General features: G+C 44.7%; 2 protein-coding genes across 13 annotated transcripts in view; one reads left to right on the top strand and one right to left on the bottom strand.

The window, feature by feature from the left end:
- The window catches only part of LOC122636054, a 37221-nt gene extending 20786 nt beyond the window's left edge, over positions 1–16435 (top strand). The window contains exons 2-10 of one of the 12 annotated variants that reach the window (XM_043826894.1): positions 9223–9358; positions 10141–10336; positions 10488–10698; positions 10833–11157; positions 11233–11499; positions 11580–13626; positions 13804–14304; positions 14338–14691; positions 14770–16435. In XM_043826894.1, the coding sequence (XP_043682829.1) occupies positions 9223–9358; positions 10141–10336; positions 10488–10698; positions 10833–11157; positions 11233–11499; positions 11580–13626; positions 13804–14304; positions 14338–14691; positions 14770–15117 (4385 nt within the window). In that variant the 3' untranslated portion in view covers positions 15118–16435. Of the gene's footprint in view, positions 1–1559; positions 2003–9222; positions 9359–9898; positions 10045–10140; positions 10337–10487; positions 10699–10832; positions 11158–11232; positions 11500–11579; positions 14308–14328; positions 14692–14769 lie in introns of those variants that run through there. The other 11 variants (XM_043826893.1, XM_043826892.1, XM_043826890.1 and 8 more) reach the window with 11 other exon arrangements.
- A 617-nt stretch (positions 16436–17052) lies between these two features.
- Positions 17053–24465, bottom strand: part of LOC122636174 (calcium-binding protein 4) — a 41389-nt gene continuing 33976 nt past the window's right edge. The window contains exons 6-8 of the mRNA XM_043827146.1: positions 23199–23289; positions 20301–20357; positions 17053–19316 (exon numbers count right to left, since the gene is read on the bottom strand). Coding sequence (XP_043683081.1) covers positions 19234–19316; positions 20301–20357; positions 23199–23289 — 231 coding nt within the window. The 3' untranslated portion in view covers positions 17053–19233. The remainder of the gene's footprint in view (positions 19317–20300; positions 20358–23198; positions 23290–24465) is intronic.

The raw sequence follows: 24465 nt of genomic DNA, 5'->3' as shown, positions 1-24465 counted from the left end.
TAGTCTCCTTCGGTTCGGAGTAGCGCACGCTTTACGACGGAAATATCCACCGTTCGAAATAACAATCTCCTCTCTCGCAGGTGGATATTTACTCGAGCGTAAACAAGAGCACGCTTTGTTCCTCTTACAAATATGCGATGGAAAAGATGTTAAAGGAAAATACATACGCGCAAAGCGCGTGCAAACATAGATTCTTGTCTTTTATCGTCGCACTTAATGCGCTTGCCTTAATTTGCAAGAGTCACCGGTCTTTCGCAAACTTCTTCCGAAACGTTTCTTAGCGTCGATAAAGGAGCAGGAGGATCGGTTAGTCGTAGATACTTCAGCCGGCGACGATGTTACGAAAAATATTGGATAAGTACGGAATTATATAAGATCGATTTAACAATGGAACGCATTAAGAAGTCCGACCAACTCGATCTCGGATTTCGCTTCTCAGCGATATCGATTCGACCTTCGAGATTCCTCGCGAGCAAGCGTCGATCGTTTCTCGGTGGACTCGTAAGATCAAAGAGTTACGTCGGATGGCGGATTTTCTTTTTTGCGAACGCTAATCACCGATAGATAAGAACGTTCCTAGCAGACACCGTGGCACCATGGAAGAAAACAAGAACGCTCTCTTTACTCGTACGCTCGTTCGGCCGAGCTCAAGGATACGTTCTCTCGGTCTTCGATCGTGGAGGAGTGATGTCATTAAAAATAACACCGATAAGATCGCGACAGCTGCAGGCCTGCTAAAGGAATAGAAAAGAGAAAGAGCTGGACGGAGATGGAAGGAAAGAGAATCGTGTTTATCCTCGATACGAACGTTTTGCTTTCGACGAGCGACATAAATTTTTAATTTTGCGATAATATGTAGTTCGACGATATACGATTCGCATATTTCTCGTGACGCGAACATCAGGTTACAATTATACTCGAGACTTTCCTGACGCGAGCAAACAGGTTTGTCACGTGCACGTATCCTGAACTCGTTGATGTAACAAAATAACGATATATTAAACACATGTACGCACAGGTAGTACGTGTTCTCTAACGACGAACGAGCGAAAAATTTTTGTCTCTTCCTTTTCTTTTGCCATTTCCTTTCTTTCTTCTTTCTTTTTCTTTTTGTTTTGTTTTTTGTTTCGTTTTTTCTTTCCTCGAGGTCAAAGTCGTAAGAAGAGCAAGACGGATGGATCAAAGAGCAAGATCTTCCTTTTCTCTCGAAAAGTAGCTTTCGAGCTTTCGACGGAATCGAGGAGACCTTAGAAATCGTCTTATAGCCGAGCTACTTACTTTCGCGTGTTATCTTCAGGCACGTCGACGTAGGCGTACATGGGAAGCCTCCGCGTTTACGCAATTACATCTAACGGTACTCCGTGCCAACGGCGACACCTAGAATCCTGCGAAAATCGGCCTACGTCCGGTCTTTGAGATCGCGTAATAGCATCAGCGTTGCGTCGAGACTATTAGCAGTGAAATCTCTTTAACGCGTCGACGAGCCACGAGCCAGAAGTAATAGCCCTTACGTCTGCCCGTACGTCTTTCAAAGGAATCGTAAAAAAAAAAAAATTTGCCACGAATGCGTGCCTGACGGGTTCGGAAAGGGTTCTCGCTATCCTCGAAATCGTTTAACCGACGTCCTTTGGATTTCTCGCGTTATCGGAACGAAGAACGATGACCATCGAGACGACGACTCCGTGCCAACGACGGCGAAGCTCAACGTATCCCCGCTCGCTTTATCGTCGAAGACGGACGTATAAACGAAAGAGCGCGCGCGAGAGAAAGAAAGAGAGAAAGAGATGGAAACGGTGCACGGCAGCGCGATTTTCAGCCTTGACATTGTCCTCAGCTGGCTCGAGCTTACGTAATTCAGCTGCGAACGGAACGAGCCACGTGCTAACGCGGCACACGCCTAATGTGGTTGCTCGCGCGTGTCCACGCTCTTCGCCGCCCGCGAGTAGCACGAGCGGACGAGCCAGACCGTGCAATTCTGGTACGCACCGGCTCTTCTTCCTACGTACGTATACCACGCGATATAACATCTAGCGCGAAGAGTCGAGTCGTCGAGTTTTCATGGTCCTTCCTTTGTTTCCCTAGCGACAAATTTATTCGAAATTGATGCGCGCTCGTTGAGCTTTGACTCGCGATCGTTTAGCCTCGTCGAGACGAGGACGCTCCGATACGATCGAGCCATCGTTTCCAGCATGCCTGCGATGTATCCGTGGATAAAAATATAACAACGTTACGGGACGTAGGATTTCATTGTAACACGGCCGGTTAATTAAATAATTTTTAATTACTCGTCCGCGAAAGTTAATGTCGTCGTCGTTTCTTTCAGAATCGTGTTTCGCCGTTGAAACGAATGAACGTCCGATCGATCGTAGGCTCGTAGCATCTTTTAAGAAAGAAAGAAGCGTACGAGTGGATTCGTTCTCTCTCCCTCGTCGAGAAAAAGAACCGGATGCGTTGTCATCCTCATTGTTACCATGGCCCGTTCGCTCAAGTTTTGCCAAAGATTCGTCATTCGCGTGTTTCTTCGCATACGTTAAAGACAACGCGAACACGTAGGCGCACGTATGTAGAGAAAACGGGTTCGCCGGCTGTTCGTCACGATTTCACCTTGGAACACGTGACCGAGCGGTCGAAGAAAGCTACGTTCCACCACGAATGTCGCCGTCTTGGTCGTCGGCGTAATCGTCGGAAGGTTCCTTCTCCGTTCTCTTTTCGCGTAGGTTCGGTGCTCGCGAATAGCGTAGGACGCGCGCGCTTCTTACCTCGCAAAGCCGAGATTCGAACTCTCCGATCCAATCGAGTTTACGTTGCTAGCACGATTTCGTTTCGCTATCGGTGTTGGCTACACGAGCGCTACGGTAAACTCGGCTCGAATCCGTTGTATTTTACGGTGAGTCATCTCGATAAATACGGTCTATTTCGTTGGAAAGGTCGATATCTGGTACTCGGACTCGACGATTCTTGGATTTGCATTTAGATAATTAAAACGTTCGTGCGAACTCGTGGACTCGCTATAATTTTCCTTTAAACCTTGCGGAGTAACTCGGACGTCGACTTGGATGTCAATTTCATCAGCCTCGTCAATTATTCCCTCGGCGATATAAGAGTATCGTCGTTCTAAATCCGTATCGATATATAAATTGCGGAGAGTGCAAGCTCAAACGTTCTAGTCTTTGCGATTTTCATTCATGCGTCATTGCTCCAGGGTTAAGTGCTCGGCAGACGTGACAGTGATTCAATCGCAGAAACTTTCGTTACCCAACCTCGAACAGGTTACGCTAGAAGAGCGCTAGCATAGGCGTTTGATTTACGATTACGAGCTGCACGTTGGAAGAAGGGGACACTGTCTCGGAAACAATGCGTTCCTCTCGCAGCGAATTGCGACGAGTCCAAGGTCCGAGAGCCTGCATACGCGCGCGCGTATTAGTGTGTACACGTATACATGCGTGTTCTACGTGCAACGTCTTGCAGTTCTGCGAGCTGGGAGATGTGCATCCGATTATAACGATGTGTTTCAATGGGTCGCATTCTCCAACTTTTTCTCCGCCCATTCGTCCCACGACGTAGTTGTTTCTCTCGGTCAAGGACGCGAGAAAGGGCTAGATCGAAGACGCGCGAACCATCGCTATTCGATGGTCAGCGTTCGAACGTAACGCATGCAAATCACCAACCTCGTGAGACGTTGGTGACGACGTAATAATTCATAGAAGCGATACGCGTACGAGTCGTGACTGCGACGACGCAACGGCGGCTAATGAACGTTGCGGAATATCGGTGTAACGAAAGAAAAAAATTAGCTAACGAATCGTGAAAAGAAAAAGGAAAAAAAAAACGATTGGCTAGTCAGTCAGATTTGTTGCGGTCGACGACGATAAATCGTTCGAACAAAGAATCGACGGACCGTCGGAAAAGATATCCGCTGCAGCTCTTTCATTCTCGCTGCGAGAATCGTTAGCGAGAGGAAGCTGCTGACTTTCTCGCGATACATGGAAGAACGTTCGCAGAAGCGGCGATCACGCGAACAAAGAAGAACTATTTCGGTCCTGCCGCTTCATGGAAGTGACCCGGCATCGTCCACGCTCGTCGTTCCCTTCGTATTTAGGTCGCTCTGCTTGCACACTCTCGTCGCACCCCGTGCGCGAACGTACGTCGTTGGATATGAGCCTTGTTCCAAATTTAGTATCAGGCTCGGTCTCTCGAAAGGCTTCCACCCTCCCGCGTATATCACTCTGTTTATTTAGTCGTTCACGTAGGAAACAACCGAGGAGTGCAAAAGAGAGAAGAGGAGGAAGAGAAAGAGGGAACGCGATCGTTCTCCCGTGAGACTTCTTGCTCGCAATCTACCCCTTTCGATAAACCATATCGAACGAACCATTCGAGATAAAGACGACGTCATTCGTTCTACCCTAAACGTATCTACTCCCTGAACGATCTTACGGATCACAGGCTCGAGCTGTGTCATACACGAATCGCAAGTTTCCTTCTTCTCTCGTATTCGGCTAAATTTAAATACGCGTAGGACCGAGCCGGCGAATAATTTCCGGTCATGTCCCAAAATTCTGTCTCATTGGATCCTTTCTCATCGAATATAACGTCCAATAGTAAACGAGACGAAGCGAATAACGGTAGCAATTACGTCTTATTTATCGCTCTGTCGTCGCCCGTCGAACACGCTCGTTGTTTTTTTAAAAAAGCGAGTGTTCGCTAGAAACGAGCAACTTTTCGGTCGTTGTCTCGTACGCTTCGCCTTTATTCGACGATAGTCAATCGCATAATCGTATCGGACTTACGTAAGTTGTTTACACCTTACGGGAGAAGGCGCGCGCCTGCGCCTTCCGTTCGTCGATGCGGAGAAGAACGTCCACGCTCTTATCTCCAGCCATACCAAAGATCGTTCCTCGATCGAGCGTAGTATCCTTTCGAAGGACGCTCGATTATTGCATCGAAAATCTGCAAGAGACCGATCGCACCAATTTTTCTAAAATCGTAGATATTTTTAACGTCGAACAAATGTTACTCGTCGATTCCATAACACCGATAATTTATAACTTACGATAATAATTAGACTTGGATATATCTTAAAGTCAAAAATTTGCCGATAACTCGATATCGCCAAGGTGAGACGAATTTAGACCACGATCGATTTCTTAGCTCTTTCAAAGAATATACCTCGGAGCTATGTAATATATCGTTCGCAAAGTTTTACGACTCGGACTATCGTAAAAAGTGATCGAGACTATGCACCATGTTTATTTGCGGAAGGATCGATGATTTGACGAAACTCGGCTTTCACGGATACCCTACGCGAGACGTAGAATAATCGTAGCCGTTGAATCGTATTAAAATTATTAGAAGCGATAGAACGGAAACTCGATCGAAGTCAACGTCGCTTATTAAGAAGAATCGGAGCGTTCTCGTGCAAAAAAATTTCCCTCCGGGAGAGAATATCTTCCACGATGAAGAACTTTGACGCATCCGTTCATCTCGCGTTTCGTCTCGCCCTGTCTCGGATAAAACGCGCGAGTTGATATTCTCTCTCTCTCTATCTCTCTAGCTTTCTCTCTTTTTTTTTTCCTTTTCGATAATCACGATTCTCGATGTTAAGTCGAAGTTAACATTTCTTTTTTGCGGAAAGAAAGGAAATATCCGCGCGCGAGAATAATCTCAACGAGGCATCGAAGTTGGTCGCGTTGTCGAGGACAACGCATTCCATGGTCGCGTGTGCGCGCGCACGTGTGTTTTTACGAGTTGAAAATTCCATAATACCGATTCCTGGTAGGACGAAGGTGGGGAAGAGGCTATATAATCGAACCTGAAAACTAGGTCGCGACCGTTCGATCAACATCGAGTCGTCTCTTTGACCTCGGGGCTGGCTGTTTACGCTTGTCCCTTATCTCTCTTCTTTTTTTCCGGATTTTCCACTCGTTTCTCGAGAAACGGTACCTACTTGCATTCGCATGAATCTTTCATCGATCTCGCCTATGACGAGTGGGTATCCTTATAAGGGACGAGACTAATTAATCTAGAAGAGCGCTTCGAAGAAGAAGATGCGCTTTTTCCGATGCAGTTAATCGGATCAATAGATCGATCGATATCTCTCTCTCTCTCTATCTCTCTCTTGACGCCTTGCCTTTAATCTAGAAACATTCGCGTCATCGTCGTTGCGAAATCCTCTCGGATTTCTCGGCACACGCGTTCACGCCTGGTGCAATTATCCTTTCGATTGTTACTCGAGGTTGGAAGGTGAGATTTTTTTTTGCGCGCGTGCATTCAAACGCGTTTACTCTTGGAGTAATTTTTATCGATCCGCGTCTTGCGATCTAATCTACTCGGAAAAACGACGCTAAGCTATATAGTAAAAGAGGCATAGAGAGAGAGAGAGAGAGAGAGAGAGAGAGAGAGAGGGTAAGGAGATAAGAGAAGAGTAAAGTGGCAATCTCGAAAGGCATTTCTTCGACTTTACGAGTCAATTATCTTAACGTTGGCTCGGCTCGGAAGACCGCGCCAGGCCGATCGATCGGCGTTGAACGATGCGCTCATCGAAAGTGTTGCCACGCTAACTGGAAATAATAAGGCTTAGGAACGTTACAGCAACGAGAACGAAGTCCACGACAACGGCAGAGGCGAAACTTCTTTTTTTTTTGTCAGGGAACGCAACGCGAAGCGACGACGCTTTAAACTCGATAAGCTCATTAAATTCAAGCAAATATCTTTTTTACTTTTCGATCGATGAGAGTCGACGTTTATTGGCTTAAAGAAGAAATCTTTCTAGACTTAACGATCGAGTAACGTAAAGTTCTAGCAACGAACTAATAATGATCTTTCTTATTTTTTGTTAATTTCGATTCCGTCGAAGCGCGTAAACTCGCTCTTTCTTCGTGGGTAGAAATTAGCGTATAAAGAGAGCGTATAAAGTCGATACTGCGAAAGACATTATATCCGTACGATGTAATTAGAACGAGTCGTCGTAATGGTCTCGTGTCATCGTGCCTTAATTCACCGAACGACGGACGAAACGATTCTGGCGAAACGAGCCCAACGGAAGAAGCAGTCGCTAGTGTGTCGTCGTATACCGTGAACGAATGGCGTGATTCTCATCTATTTCGCAACGTTGTTCGGTACACGGAGCCAACCGTTCCTTTTCCTACGTAAAACGAATTCTCATTAAACGCATCGATAATAGCATTGTCGTTGATACGAGTAGTTTCCATTTCGCGGGTTCCTCTTTGCGGTCTCGGAATAATTTTCCAAGGACGTTTTCCGAAGATCTTCGAAATCGAAATTTTATTCCTTTCGTTTATTCATTTTCTTCTCCCAGTTGAAAACTTTTAAAGACTCGTGTTTTCGATTTCACTTTCGAATTTCACGCTGGCTCTTCGGAGGGAAAACTTTTGCTCGTCGAAGCGTTTTCGGTTCCTTCTTGCTCCGCACTTGTGAACTAGTTGATCGGTACGCTTCTTGCTGCAAACTTCTCCGGTGCAGTTTCGAAGCGGATAGTCGTTCGAGGTCAAACGGTCGCTCGGCCATTCGTCGTCGCCCTCGGGATTTAGGTCGACCTATGCCTGCGGCCAAACTAGCGTTGCTTCGTCTCTAAGCTCGATTAGACGATTGAAAAGGAAGCAAAACGATCCTCCAGGAATCGTTTCGCGAGAACCAACGGAAACGAAGATCCTCGTCGTTACGAAAGCGACGGCGATTCTCTTCGCGAGAAGAGAAAGTCCAACGCATTGTCCTACGTGAGATCGATGAATTTTTCCGAGCGTTGTTTCAAACGCTTTTCTCAGCACCGTTGCGAATTGAATATTTCCTTGCTCCTTAATGTTCACTAAATTTATTTCCGTCGTCTTCGTTACCGGACGATTCAAATTCGTTGCTAATATCGAGGTGCAAGATATTTCGCGATCTCTTTAGGTGCGCGTCTTTTTTACGTTTATAATTTTCACTCGTCGAGGCCCAGGAACCGGTCGAAATAGAAAAATGTAATGATCTAGCTCGATCAAGTTCCTTTCCTCGGAAAAGTAGGATCGCCGTCCCTATTTCTCGAGGTATCTTTGCCCGAGCGTAATTGCGTCACGACGAATGCCCTCTCGAAGGAAGGAGTTCTCCCGTCGGTCGTAAATCTTGGAAAGCATTTCAGTCGCACGTATAACGGACACCGAGCTTCGGTGTATACGCTTCGGCATTCGATGGGATTCGCGATAGAAAATCTTACCGCTATCGCGCTTCGAGCTACATTTTATCGCGAATCCAAAGCGGACGCTCCCTAAAAGGTATACGAAAGAGAAACATCTTTCCTTCTTACGTAAAACGGACGTTAGACGTACGCCTTCCGATAACGTGCGACACGTCGTTCGTCGTCGTTAGCTTTTATCACGTGCCGATTCGCTCTCTCTCTCTCCCTCTCTCTCTCTCTCTCTCTCTCTCTCTCTCTCTTCGATCGAACGGAAAATGAATGTCGCGAACGATTTATGATCGATCGGATATCGTGCGATAAGACGATTTCGCGTTCGATATATTATGTATGTGTGTATATATATATTTTTTTTGAAGAAATCCTATCATTAATTATTACTTATATACGAACGAAAGTTTCTTCGAGAAGAGGCGGCGAATTTTTCTTGTTTTTAATTAGACGCGACGTGTCGTCGTTATAATAGTTCTTTTTTTCGTAAATGAAAGTTGGCTCTCGTTCTCGGACGACGAAGCATAGATTCTACGAGAAGGCGTTCTTTAATTCGTCGAAAGTTTTGCGAGACATTAGCGACGCGTGTACGTATAATTTATTATATGTATATACTACATATGTACCTTTGGTACAACAGCAGCGGTTGGCTTTCAATCGAGCTCGCTCTTTCGTAAGAAACACCTGCGAGTCATTATCCCTCGTCTACCTTGGCTTTCCCCTGGCATAAGGCAATTCGATTTGCGGCACGCGAAAAAAAGAAACAGCTACTACGTTCTCCTCTCCCGTCATGAATGGAGGATCGTTGTGATTGACGTTGATTCGTAGGCGGGATCGATATTAATACTTTCACGAAGCTACGATCGCCGAGGACTCATCGAAAAACTTTCGATTTCGTTCGAGAATCTCGTTATCCCGTTTCGACGTGCGTACCGACTAAATCGTTCGGTGACGTCATTTCGACCATTCTCGCCATTCTCAAATCTCCCGCGCTTCGACGTTTGCGTCAGGTACATACGTATATGCATATATATTTGTTTCAGTCGTCTTTTGCGATTATACGGCAACAGGAAGGTCGCTACAATTTCTCGAAGAGTACATCGCGAAGGAGGTCCTGCCATGTTTGGGCGACACTCGAGCATCGACGTCCATCTGCAGTCTACAATCCTCTCTCTTCAGGTAATTAATAGACCGACCGTTCCCGGTGTCCTTCCATCCCACCTCCCTCTCCTCCCACACTCTCACTCTTTCTTTTTTCCGTTCTACCAAGCACCGAACGATCGCGATAACGATCGAGGCCGAAAGAACGCTTATATGCATTCTTAAACGCGAACGTGTGCATCGCCCGCGGCCACCTGCTAGAGTCAGCGATACGATTATACACCTGGTTCTCAATTCTGCGAACGGTTTTCGCTTAAAGGTCCCTATAACTCGGATTGCGTTCTTACGAAAGCGAACGTGATCTTATCGTACGAAATATTCTCCTTTCGCGATCGCGAGAAACGATTTGTCATTTCAAAACGTTTATATCCATCGACCTTTCAACGTGCGCGTTTGCTACGTACTCGAATAATAAAAATGACAAATTTCTCGACGCTTTTATTCCTTGGTTCCGTCGGTAAAAAGAGAGAACGGAAGGTATGAAAGATGTAGAAAAAAGGGATTCAATTTTGGCGAGTGCAAAGTTTCCTCTCTCTCTCTCTGTCTTCACAACTCGTTTCTAATCTTGTCATTACGTCGGCGTGTAACGCGTAACGTCGATTCGCTCGCATTTCTCGGATACATTGGCGCTGACGTGCCCAGATCAATATTCAGCCTGCAGTACCAAACGCTCGCTGCCTCTCCAAAGTGCCAAACGACGAGAGGTAATGGCATGGCAACGAATACGCGATACGAGTATCGACGTTACTTCGTTACGTTATCGAATTTTCGTTAAACTCTTATCGACGAATGTTTTCCAGGCACGAAGCAAGAGACATCGTTAGGCATGCCGTTGGTGCCGACGACCAGGATGCGGTTTTATTCACGGGTCAAGGTTCGGCCGGTGCCCTTCGCACGCTTCTGCGACATCTCGATCTCTCAAAATCCACCGTAGTTTTCGTGGGCCCGTTCGAGAACCACGACAACCTACAGCCGTGGCGTGAATATGGTGTCAAGGTAAGGCAGAATAAAACTTGGATATTGAAAAGCACGACCGTCCCGGTCGTTTGCTTTTCCTTTTTCTTCTTTTTCTCGTATCTTTTCTCTTTTGGAAAAAAAGAGTCTCGAGCCTACCTACACGTATGTGACGAATTTACGTATCCAACAGATAATACGAGTGTCCGAAACCCGAGAGGGTTTCTTGGATTTGAACGAACTCGAACGAGGTCTGGCCAAGATGCGTGCGGAAGGCGTTGCGCAAATGATCGGGTGCTTCAGCGCGGCCAGTCGTATAACCGGGGTTTTGACGGATGACGTTGCCACGACCCTTCTTCTACATCAGTACGGTGCCCTCAGTGTCTGGGACTATACCACTGCAGGTAACGATCGTCACGTTTTCCCGACGCGTGACAAAAGTAATTTAGTGTCGCGAACGCGAGCGATAGGTTTTCGCAGGCTCCTCTTTTTCTCCCTCCCTTTCTAAAATCATAGTCAACGTCGTCGTGCCTTTCAGCGCCGTATACTCAGATCGACATGAATCCGCATCTACCGGGAATGAGCGAATCCACGGCGCACAAGGATGCAATTTTCTTCGCTGGGCACAAGTTCGTAGGGGGCGTCCAATCCCCCGGGGTACTCGTCAGTAAAAAATTTCTTCTAATGGACGAGACTAGAGCCGAAGACATGAGGGACAGTCATCGGTACCTGACCGATCCCGAGCTTCGCGACGAAAGTGGAACCGCCGGAGTGGTGGAAAGCATTCGTTGCGGACTGGCGATTCAACTGAAGGAGAACGTGACGCCACGGGCGATCGTCAATCGTCAAGACAAAATTTCCAGGTGAGCTTTTTCGTACCGCGCAACGACCGAACTTTGCGCCAAAACGAAGTTGATCGTTGTTATTCCGTTCCGTAGGCAAGTGCTGGCCCACGTACGCACAATTCCAGAATTGATTTTACTCGGGAGCGCATCGCAAAACGTCAAAAGGCTACCCATCTTCTCGTTCATGGTCCGGCACCCGCGTGGCACGTTTCTCCATCACAATTTCGTGTGCGCCGTGTTAAACGACGTTTTCGGCATACAGGCCAGAAGTGGGTGCGCTTGCGCCGGCCGTTACGCTCACAATTTGATGGGAATCGACGCGGAACTGGCGAAGGAGTACGAAAATTTATTGACGCAGAGGTAAGTCGTCGCGTGAATCTTTCGTTCTTTCGGCGCTACTTGGGAGACGTCGACCAACGGCGTTTTGCATCTACTTTCAGTCGAGCCAACGAGGGAAGCGAGGAGGTCAACACCGAAGCACTGAGGCCCGGATTCGCCAAGCTTTCCTTCCCCTACTTCATGTCCGAGGCCGAAGTCGCGTTCATTTTGGAGGCCTTGAAGATGGTGGCCACCGAGGGATGGAAGCTCTTACCGCAATACGTTTTAAATCCTCAGACCGGCGAGTGGCGGCACCACACCAACGGCATATTGAAGGAACGAAAATTGTTGGGTACTATCAGATACACCGACGGCAGAATGAACGCGTCCGAAAGGAGAGCGTCCGGATCGGGCGCTTTTCCGCAAAGCTACGCGGACTGCCTGCAAACGGCTCGAAATATTTTCAATCGTGCGCGTAAGATGGCACAAAGGTATCCCCTGCAAACCGATCGTATCTTTAACTTCATCTCGGAACAAACGGAACCGTTGCGCTGGTTCATGTTACCGAGCGAGGCGCAAGATCTGCTTCTGGGAAATTCTCAAAACGTGAAGCAGGAAGTACCTTTCAATCCCACGTTAGCCTCGCACAGGATCGCGCACGCGACACCGGTAACGAGCACGCACGAGAGTCTCGTTAACAGTTTGACCACGGCCAACGGCATGAGACGCCTGAACAGCGACATTCCTCGAACCGGCAATATTCCCATATCGCCGAATTCGCCGCGACATCGAAGTCTTCCCGCGTTGAGCACGATAAGGAGAAACGCGAGCGCGTCGACGACCGAGGCCAAGGCTAGTACGTCGGAGGAGATCGACGGCGGCACCGACGACAAGCGATCGATGCGAACCGAGAGCGGGAATTCGTCGACTGGTCACAAGTCCCCCGCCACTTGCCCGAGCTCGCCGATGCCGATACGATTCGCCGTGGGCGAGGCGGTCACGCCGTCGGCCCTCTCGTGCATGTCTCACGCGGTGGTCGATCGACCGATGAAGGAACAGAGAGATTTGATAGAGGCGAGGGACGGCGGACGCGCAAGGTGCAATTCCTTGGGTAGTACGACCGGGACGAGTAACAACGCGAGCAGCAATCGGTCCGGTATGTCCTCCTCGTCCTCGCCCATACCGGTACTCCCCTTGAGCCCTCAAACGTTGACGAGTTTGGGTTTCACGCCGCCGCGCTCGGACGTTAACGGGTCGAAACAGAAACGACTTCATTGCAGCTGCAGCAGCCAGACGGAGCTTAATTCCCTCGAGTTGGACGCGATGAGCAATCTGAGCCATTCCATATCGTCTTTCAATTATCACGGCGTCGCCTCCCCGCCCTCCTCGTATTCCTCGGTCGGAGAGTACGCGGAAAGGCTCGTCGGCGGTGGTAGGTCCTCGCCCATATACTCGAACGTCGGTCAAAGATCCGACGACGATTTGAGCGCTTACTTGAAGGAAGTAACGAAGGAGCTGGCGACGGAGATAAAATCGGAGATTCGCGAGGTCATATCCAAGGTAGACGACGCGCTCTCGGAGGCCAACACCTCCGAGAATACTCCCCAGCATCACTCGCGCAATCACAGCGCCGTTAGCCAGGTCTCCAACGAGGACAGACAGTTCAGGCACGATTCCTTTACGGCCAGCGACATCGCCGAATATTTGATGGAATTTTCGAAGGAAATGGCGAGCGAGGTCAAGTCCGAGATCAGGTGTATGGTGAACGCGGTCGACGGGCTTCACAGGCACTCGCCGGACGCCTCGGCCTCGGACGTGTCGTCGAACGGATGCGAGTCCCCGGACAGAGGGGGGAGAGTTTCGTTATCGAACGCTTCTCCTCGGGTATCGAATTCCAGAAAACACGGTACCTCCGAGATAACCGGTAAGATCGGCGAATTGACGCAACAGGAGAGCAAGATGTCCAGCGAGTGTTCCTCCGACGAGACGGTGATCTTCGTGATGAAGCCGACGGAAACCGAACGGATGATCGCCGGTAATCGTGCCAAAACCGACGACGAGAACGACGTGGACGACGACGTGGACGACGATTCCCACGAGCGTACCGGACCGGAGGACATGGGCGACGCTAGGAAGATCCTACCAAAGATTTATTCGGCCGTGAATTCGGTAAGTTCTCAGGACAGTGGGATCAACCTTTCCTTTCACGAAAGCGACAAGTCGATCGAATCGACGGAATTGAAACGTAGCAGTAGCGCCGAATCGAATTCTACGAACAGTTACGGTCGAAAGTCTAGAACGACGAACTCGATGTCTGGTTTATCCGGTAAATCTTCCTCGAAACAGCTCGTACGTCAGAACGACGATCTCTCGGAGGACGAGGAGCTGTCGTCGGACTTGCGAGAGGAGGACGGCGATCCGGAGGAGGAAGAGGGTTTGAAGTTCGAAGGTAAAGACGATACGAGGAACGTTCAGCCGCGCGTTCAATGGTACTCCGCACCGAGAAACATTTGGAAACCAACGGTCGAGGCTATACAGGAGTTCGACATGATTCGCGACAACGACAGGGTGCTCCTGTGTCTGTCGATACTGGGAAAGGATTCGTTGTCTCTCTTGCACACGCTACATCAGTACAGATTGCACGCGAGGTCAAAGGGAATCGATTTCGAGATCGGCGCTGCCACGATCGACACCGGTGGCACGACGTTCGATCGGCTCGAGACTACGAGACATTTCAAGGTTTTGGACGTTCCTTACTTTTACGAAGAGTTGGCGATCGATTCGACGACGACCACGACGACGACTGTGACGCCGACGCCGACGCCGACGCCGACGCCGACGACGACGACGACTACGACGACCACGACGACCACGACGACCACGACGACGACTACGACTACGACGGGCACGGAGAGTCAAGCCGAGGAGTCCCTTTCCAACGAAGCCTGCAGCTTTTGCAACAGATCCATCAGAGCGCAATTGTACGCGATCGCGAAACGTCACGGTTACAACGTATTGGCACTCGGACAACACTTGGACGACCTGACGGAAGGCTTCCTCTCGTCGGTCTTTCACGGTGGCCAACTAAAGACCATGAAGGCGCATTACTACATTCGCCGACAAGATCTCCGGGTCATCAGACCCTTCGTCTACGTCAGCGAGAAGGCTTTGAGACAATTTTCACGAGGCAAACGATTCGCTTCGTACGAATCAAAAACGAGTGAACTTTCGGAGGTGAGTTTCTTTTTTCGTTTTGAACCGACAGATGGGAATTTATCGATCACTCGTTAATTCGATCCGATCCTCTTCCAGAAACAGAAACACGGCAAAGATATATTGATCCAACAACAGGAACGAGCTTATCCGCGTATATATTGGTCCGTACGTACGGCCCTTCGGCCGTTAATAATTTCGCACGGACAGTTGCCGGACTTCGACGCTACTTGCAGCAATATGACCAATAGTCCGAGCAGTAGCAGCGGGGTCAGCAGCGTCAGCACCGCCAGTAGCAGCAACGCCGCCGCCAACGGTGGTAGTAATCAACAAAAGAGGTATCGAAGGACGAAAACGAATTCGGTTTCCTCGGCGTCGACCGTCCACCATTCGTCCTCCCAACGACTCGACGACAACGACGAGACCGACGAGGAGCCGGTCCTTTGAGGAGGACCGTTCGCGAGATGGGATCCAAAGCGGCGTCCTTCAGTCTCATCTTCGCGTGCACGTCGACGAGTACCCCCGTCTACGTCAGCCCTTCTCGCACGAAGGAGACGACAGCGTTTCGCCGCTATGAACGCCGCGGCTGTCGTCGTTGCGAACGAACCGGAGTCGTTCGAGCATTGAACGAAAGGAAAACGGAAAGGGAAACGACTAAATTCCAACGATTGTCCATCGCTTTGTTTCGCAAACAACGACGACGCGCACATTTTGACTTTGGAGTTCGCTTGAAACTTTACGTGATACAGAACGAGCGACGACGAGATCATCGAATCTTTCTTCTTTTTCTTCCGCCGAACATGTCGGTTTCTTTTCCTAGTACATGTATGTGTATGTATTATGCGTTGGCGTGCGCGAGTCTGACCAGCCGAGAGGGAAACTCGGAGAGGATCGAGCGTCGACGGCGATTACGGCGATGGCGGCTGAAAAGCGCAAGAGAACGTAAACGAAAGAAAGGTCGCTCTTGTCGGTATCGCTACCGATTTGTTTTAGATGGAAGACGACGGAAAGGTCTCGATCATTCGATCTACTCGCGATCGAGAGAAACACGGACGATACAACGATAAAGTGTTTGGTATACGTAGAGTCGTCTCGAGGAGAGGACGTGGACCACCGTGTCGCGTTTGTGCGTCGAACGCTCGTCGAACGCTGTCGAACCGCTTAGCGCACTCGTTAGCGCGTATAACGTCGTTAGAAAGAATTTCGAAGTGGATTTTGACGTTAGGATTCTTCGTCGATTAGTAGATAAAAGCGGGAAAATGGAAAAGCGTCGGGATACACGAAAGCAGTTTTATTCGTCTTAGCTGAAACGAGTCTCGTATCGTTTCGAATACTCTAAGACGATTTTTTTCGCGCGGTCAAGAAAATTGTCGGCCTTGATGTTCGAACGTTTTGCGAGAGGGATAAATAATATACGTTGGACGCGCTCGCGTGTACGTATGATTATCTAAAGATAATTCTACGACGCTTTCCAGATTCCATTTATTTCGATTGTCCGCAACGCACGGCATTGCATGCACGCATAAACGCTTATGCAGAAGAGAAGAATGACGAAGAAAATGAAAGAAACGCGAACGCTGTTTAAACGAATCAACCGAAAATCTTATTCTTCTCGAGTGATAATAATCGTAACTGGGATTATCTAACTCAACTCTTAATGGACATTATCATTAATTCATGCTCCTTCATATCTGTAATCTACGTTAGACCGACATTAGTAGTTGCGAACGAACGTTTCGCGCTGTGAAAGGCGCGAATGGGAAGGGAAAAGAAAAAGAAAAGAAAAAAAACGCGGATAAAGCGGTAGACGATACGCGATCGATTCGAGCAAAAACAGTCGCTCGAGCGACGTGTCCCTTACGTCGCGATGAACGTTTCGTCGCAGGAAAGAATTTCGAACGATTCGTAACGAAATTCCGGGTTGATTTTTTCATCGCGAAGCTCTGCGCACGAGAGACGATCTCCGATTTTGAAAGATCTTCCCTCGTTCGACTTTTCGATCGAAAGGAATACGTACGCGTTTCTCGTGCACTTTCTATACATGTACTTAGTTGTAAATACGTACAGATGTAAGGAAAAAGAAAAAAAAAAAGGAAAAACCGCGATCGTTCGGAGTTCATACTCTTGACGACGAACGTAAATATATTCGTCCGGATAACGAACGAGTGGACGAACGAACGAGAGAGTTGGTTTCGATCTCGCTGGTTTAAAATTTAGGGAGCTCGAGTGGTCGCGTATCGATGCATCGATTTAAATCGTTTTTGATCGGCGATACGAGCCAACGCTCGATCGAACCGATCGTCCACGTTTGACGTAACATTTTCCTTATTTTTTTCCTTTTTTTGTTTAGGGCCGTATACAGAAGCATGGGTAAAAGAAAAGCGGCGATCGCATTGATTTCTTCTCGTCTATTCGTTGATCTTTTTTCTCTTTTTTTTCTTTTGTTTTTTTTCTCTCTTTTTTTTTTGTCTCACCTGTTGTAAGATAACGCGAGAAAAATCCGACAGCATTTTTCCGTCCTGCATTTGTCAAAATAGCGGAAGGACGATCGTTGCTGCGAAGAAGAGAATCGTATCTTCGTTTATGAAGAATCTCTTACGTTACGAAAAAGTCCTTTACGAAGTCGCTGCGATCGAAAAAAATTCTGCGAATAGTCGAAAAGTAAAACCGAAAAATCGTCATAACTCTTCTATTACGTATGACCCAATGTTCCATACGGCTATTGTATGTTCGCTGTTGTTAGAACTCGTAAGTCTCGCATTATAGCTCGCATGTAAAACGCACGCAACGTAAAACAAAAAAAAAAAAAAAGAAATAAGTCGTCCATCCGTCGTACGTCTTTCGTGCCGCGTGGATTTTTTCAAAGATTCGTTTCGTCTCTACGCCGCGAAAGAGACAATTGGACAATTGGACGAACGAAAGGTTGGATGGTGAGAGCTTGAGGGGAAAAAGGTTGGAAAATGGTGGATGAACGAAGGAAGGAGTGGGAGAGAGCGAAAGAAGGAAATCTTGATCTATAAAATCCTTACGAATAGATATTATTATATTTTCCGAGAATTACGAGAGGTCATTGTTACTGTAAAGATATGTAAGTTTATTTATCGCTAATAAAAACGAATGTTTAAAGAAAATATGGTAGATTCGATCTCGATAGAGTGATTTCGCACGAGAAAGAGAGAGAGAGAGAGAGATCAGAAAGGTAGGTAAGCAAAAGAGTCTTAACGAGATTTTCCTTATTAATTTATTAGTTCTTTAAGTAATTTTAAATAGCATGCGACTTTTATTATCGGTGTAATAATAGTGTTACATCGTTCGAGACACGTCGTACGAGGCTCGATGCGTTACGAAGCAGTCCAGACAGATTTGACAATGAATTTGAATTCGTGCTTTATCTTAGAAATTCGTCTCTTGGTTGGACGAGACAGGCGATATCGCAAAAGAGAGAATCGCCGTTGCTTATAAGACATTAAAGATCATTGACTTGATCATTGTAATTAGCAGTTAATCATTTTATTTATTTGTTTAATTTATTTATATTTTATTAATATAACGATTTTAATTAGAGTGCAAGATCGAAGAATTTTTGTTCGACCATTGTAAACCGGTTTACCAAATATTTCTCGTCGATCAACGATCATTTTTTTTTTTCGTTCTCGACGATCGATTAGTTCCCCGAACGAATTAAAATCGGATTACATCGATCGGCTTATCTACTTAAAAAGATTGGAATTATCTTAATTCGAAGACAATTGGAAAATAGATGCTATGGCCAAGCAGAAAAGTCGCTTATCGATATCCCTCGACGAGATTTCGAGGAACAGGTGATTCGCGTTTCTTCCTATCTCGTTTCACGCCGATCGATCTCGAAATAGAAACTCCAAGAGCGGTGTGTGCTGGAGAAAAGACATTAACCTAGAGCTTACGACCTTATTACATCTACGACACGATCACCGTCGAGAATAAAATGCTTTTTGGTGCGATGAAAAGTTTAAAGAAACCACTTTGAGTTTCTATTCGAAATACTTACATGCGTAAACGAATATGCATGTACGACGAAAACGATTCGATGCCATTGGCCGAGAACGTTCTTATTTTTTATATTATTAACTAATCGTCGACATTTCCTCTCGTTCGCACCAACGGAGAAAACGTATTGCATCGCATAGACGAATTTAGATGCTATTTTCTCTTTCTTTCGTCGTTGATAGTGCCTGTTCTCTTACAATCGCGATAACGCGCAGTGAGCGATTACTTTCATCGAATTGGAAAAAAACATTGCAGCGACGTACGGAATCATCGATGGCCATCGTTTTCTACCGTGCGAAATTTGGCAACAAAAAATAATCGATCGACGATCGATATCCTTTTTCGTTAATCGAATAAAGTTGAATTGCCCATCGTATTTTTAATTACAAGAGTGCGAAGGAAGGAGAGAAAGAGAAAAAGGGAGAAAAAGACGAATAGACAGAAAAAAAGATAAAAGACGAATCGTCATGAAAACGATTCCTTTCGACGATCGACGATCCTCGATCTTGGTGCGATTTCTTCGAACGAAAAGACTCGTTATGTCGGAGACTGCGATTCCTCTTCTTCCTCGTCTTCTTCGTCCTCGTCTATGCCGGGCTCACCGAGCGCGTGAACGAACTCTAAAAGAGATAAATTTGTATAAAACTTGTTTATATCGTCTGTAACGTAACTTTCAAATCACACATTGTACCTCTATATCTTTTTCTTGTTTTTTTCATTTTATTTCATCTTATTGAGCATAAAATTAATTTCTACTTTATATCCAAAGTTCTCCTTTTTTTTCTTCTTTTAACGCAAGTTGTAATTACTTCGTAACTTTCACATCGTGCAATTTTCTTTCGTAGACAAAAAACAAAATTAGTTTGTAGAGAGTTCAAATCGATACAAATAATAATGATTAAATCTCAGCTTCAATGGGACACGTTATCGCGTAATCGAATTGTTTCTACTTTCAGCCTAAATAGCGGTCGGATTAATTGCCGGTTCGCTAATCCCAAGATTATACCTTGATCAACGCTTAAGCACGACTTGGCCTGAAATCCGACGAAGTCTATAAATACCTATATATATGTGTGTATATATATATATATATACGCGCGCGCACACACACACACACACACACACACACACGCTTTTCTTTTATTCGAAAATAGGAAGGAAAAGGAATGGAAAAAGAAAAGGAAAGTAACGACGAAGGTACAAAGCGTTAATCAAGATTTTACTCGGTTTTCCTTTCAACGAAAGACGTTTTACCCAGCCTAAACATTGAGTCTCGAGTGTAAATATTTCGAAACGATTTGACAATTTCGTTCAACTCCGTTGACGATAAAAAGTTTTGTTTCTTTTTAGCACCCTTCGCCTTATACCGTTTGTATTCATGAAAATATCGTGCTACCTCTTTTTGTAAAATATATTGGATCGTGAAGAGTATTCACGATAAGGTCCCATTCGAAGAAAAAGAAATCGAGCCCTTTAAACGTACAGCCCTCTTTTCTTTTTCTCCTTTTCTTTTTCTTTTATTTCTTTGTACGAGTGCATGCAAAATAAACGTACCGTTGTAATATTGGAAAAGTAAGTAAACGAAGAAGAGAATAAGAAATTACCATAGAAATCTATACGGCCGTCTCCGTCAACGTCCACCTCCTTGATCATATCTTCGACTGAAACCAAACGACGTTTCATTGGCCAACTTTTCATTTTCTCTTTCCTCTGGATATCTCATATTATTTTCTTATTTATAATTTGTAATAATAAAATTATCTCGCTTAAAAGAGAGAGAGAGAGAGAGTGAGACGTTCGTTCCTGAAAGGTTCCTAACAACGAACATGCGTTTTGTCGGTGGCACGATATCGCGCCGATTAATTGTCGTAATTGGAAAGTGATGTGACAATGCCGGATGGAAGGTATAATATAGCACCAAACGCAATGCCATTCGGTGGGTAGAGCAAAAATCATATTTCACTAATTAAAATTGTCGGCCCGTCATATTCAGCTTACGCTAATTCATCCGCGATAAACTGATTCGCGTAATGTTACACATATAAAGTTGTTAAATGGAAGCCGTTAATCGCAAAACCTTTTCATCCTTTATCGTCAACTATGAGGCTCATTACAATCTCATATTTTATTTTCTCCTCGATGACGTTTAAAAACAATATAATCTAATTTCTTTAATTTTCATGAAAAATATACGTCGTTGCATCATCCTCGAAGTTGCATCAGTTTCCAATCGTTTCGTACTCGCTAGTTCGACGAATCTAACCGGTTGCGTGTTTGGAGGTCGCAAAACTTTGTCGTTCTTGGCGACCTTGTTCAACTTTTGACAGGCATTCGACGAGGAACTACGTCACATTGTCAGCATCACGGTTGCCGGAGTCAAACGTACAAAGTAATGCAGTCAAACGTGCAAAGTAATTTGCAGTTATGTATCGATAAAAAATATGTAGGTATAGCTTTGCATTTCAATGAACAGCATTATAACCAAGGTGACATCTAATTAAGGAATATCATCCTCTTAATTAATAGGTTTACGTGAAACGCCAATAATTTCAATGAATCCTATCATTGATACTTTTTTAATGACGACGCCACCTGACGTCAGTCATAGCATAGCTATAAGTACTTGAGCTCTCGAGTATCGTATGTTTTCTTTTTTTATCGTACTTTAAATGCGTCCAAGAGAGACAGAGGCAGAGATAGAGAAAATTCTTCTTCGACGCGGAGAACTTTTCTGGGATAATCTTAAAACGATTAATCGAGTTTGCCAAGGACTTTGTTAGCGTATTTTCTCGTGCCTCTTCGACGATAGCATCACTGAATTTAATCGAATTGTTTCAGAATCGACTTGACGTGCCGCAAATTCGATCGAGAACGAAGAATCTTTATGAGAATAAGATTCAAATTAGAATCTTTATCTGAAAGTTTCGAAAATCAGTTGAGAACTTTTCGATTCGTTAGTTGGTAGATAATAGAAGCGATATCATTAATTCTCGGTATAATTCGAAGTAATAATAGCATTGAATATTTAAGAGATAGAAATATACGAGTTGCTTGTCGTATTTGAATAACGAAAAATCTTCTCGTTTAGATTATCCTTAAGATCGAATTTTCCAAAGGGGAAAACGCGTTGGGACTCTCGAAATATCGAACTCGGAGGGAAGTTGGGAATATTATATATGAACAAGATATCTCCGAGGGATACTTCTCTGGTTGACGAAAGCTACACTTTAGGGAAGGACACTGCAAGTACATACGCGTTTATCATCTCGATATTCTTTCGAGATTTTACTTTCTTCTTCTTTTTCTTTGGAATATATATGAGAAAAATACTATCGTTGGTTTTTTTTGGACGATCGGTAAATCGACCGTAGCTATCGACCTTCCATCGATCTTAACTTATCGATTTTGACAGATTTATAGTCGAATAAAAAAAAACAAATATAAATCCTACATGATTTTCGTACATAGCTATTTTTAGTCGTAACGAGATAAATTCAAATTTTCCAAGATTTACGAGATTGTAAAGCCTATTTATAGGATATTCTTTTTTTACATTTACAACTCTTGATTTTTTTATGTTATAATAAACCGGGAGAAAGAGAGAGAGAGAGAGAGAGAGAGAGAGAGGGAGGAAGGAACGGGGAAAGAGGAAGAGAACGACTTCTATTCGAAAATCTCCTTCGTCGCAATACGTCCTTTTGAACTTTTTTTTACTCGTGCTTCTATTCGCGATTCTTCAGAAAACGAAGAATGTCGATTTTGCGAGAACGATCTTCCCTTCTTCGTCATTGTTAAATTTGCTAGCGAAGCTTTTCCGGTACGTAGCAAAGGAGGATGCTTTCAAAGAGCAACATTGACGGAATTTTCTCTCTCTCTCTCTCTCTCTCTCTCTCTCTCTCTCTCGCTCTACCCTTTCTTCTGTTTCGAAGTGGTACATTTACCACCTGATTCTTCTTAAAATATCAGGAATTTTTTTCCAATGAAAAGTTAAAGACGTAACCAAAGAAAATAGCAAGAGAAAATTTGATAATTCAGAATTCAAGTATCAAATATCGTACGTCTTCGAATCTCGTTGCAAATCTTCTTTATCGTTAAAAATTCGAAACAAACAATACTCAGCATATTATTAATTCGTGCCAACGTAGAACCTTTATTCCATAAAGTATTAACACGAGCGGGATGTTTGTTCGCGTTATTCGACATCGTTATCCTTGATTTATCGGAGTCCATTTGGGCACATATGCAAATACTCAAACATTGAATATCTACGAATGAACCTCGATTGATCCATTTCATGCTAGGTACCTAGTTGCCTTTGCAGTGAAACGTAGATACTCCTCCAAAAGATGAATATATGCACCAGTGCTTTATAGGCTCTAATTACTTTGCGAAATTAACGTTATATTTCTTACTTTCACTCTCTCTCTCTCTCTCTCTCTCCCACTCTTCTCAGATTTTTTATGCAACGAAGCAATGATACAGACGGATATTAGATTACTTACTTTCTTCTTCCGACAAATTTTCTCCTAAACATTGTAGAACGACTCTTAAATCGGAGGCGGTGATGTAACCACGATTACGCTTATCGAACACCTGAAATAAGAAATCCCTTTGATTAGCAAATTTCATAAACGCGTCTCTGTTTATATTTTATCTTTTACTTTTAAAATAAAAACGAAACAATTCGTTACGCTCGTATAAATATTCCGTGCACAGAAAACGTTTGACCGTGCTCTCGAATAGAAATAAATTAGAACTTTGACAAACGATTTAGACGTGGTATTTTATCCCCTTAAAGAACGAGTTCAAAAGTCATACTAATAAATTATATAAATTGTAATGTATAAATTATAAATAATTCGGGAGGAGGCGTACCTGCTGTAAGATGAAAATTAAACACGTGAAAGCTAAAACGCGCGTTTTAATTTTACAGAAGATTCATAAAACTCGAATGTTACGTTTCATCGGCTTTAATGATGGAACATGTGAACAAAAGGAAATACGTTTTCTATTTTCGTACGTATTACGCACTCGCGCGCAAGTAACTCACGAAAGTATGCATTTTGAGAACCTTGAACAAAAGTAACGTAGAAAGCTTTTATACAGGGCGCATATAAAGACTACGTTGAAACAAAAGACATCTTTTTACGTTCGTGCGTATTTTTCGGTACTACTTTTGTCGAGCCGACTGCATATATCATGCACTTATACGTATTTATACTCTAAGATGTAAACTCGAAGATCATACAACCTTCGTGCGTATAAAGATCGACATTTTCTAAAGTTGCTGAAAGAACGAAAAGAATTCGTACTCTTTATGTAATAAAAAATACGAAGTATGCTCTTCAGAAACATTTTTATTCAGTTTATTTAAAAATGCTTTTATAAGATATATCATATAATATGCTCCTTTGAAAAAGTTAAATACGTATTATATCAAATACTATAACAGCTTCGTTCAATGCCAAACTTCAATAGACGTTTACACAATATATTCAGTATTTACATTATAACGTTTACACCGCAAATTCAATAGGTTTAATTATTGCGGGTAGAATATACTCTATTCAAAGCTGAAATAAAATTCAACAAAATTTGATTGCTGACATATCGATTGGACTAAAAATTCATTTTACCGCAGCATCAATTTATTCGCGACGAGGAAGTTTTCACCGCTACCTACCATCGACCAAAATTCCGTCAATATACGTAGCGAAACGTCGGCGTGTTTTAAGAATCATTTTCTGAACAATAAACAAGAAAGGATAT

This window comes from Vespula pensylvanica, chromosome 20, assembly GCF_014466175.1.
Source record: "Vespula pensylvanica isolate Volc-1 chromosome 20, ASM1446617v1, whole genome shotgun sequence".
Taxonomy (NCBI): domain Eukaryota; kingdom Metazoa; phylum Arthropoda; class Insecta; order Hymenoptera; family Vespidae; genus Vespula; species Vespula pensylvanica.
This window is presented reverse-complemented; position numbering and strand designations above follow the sequence as displayed.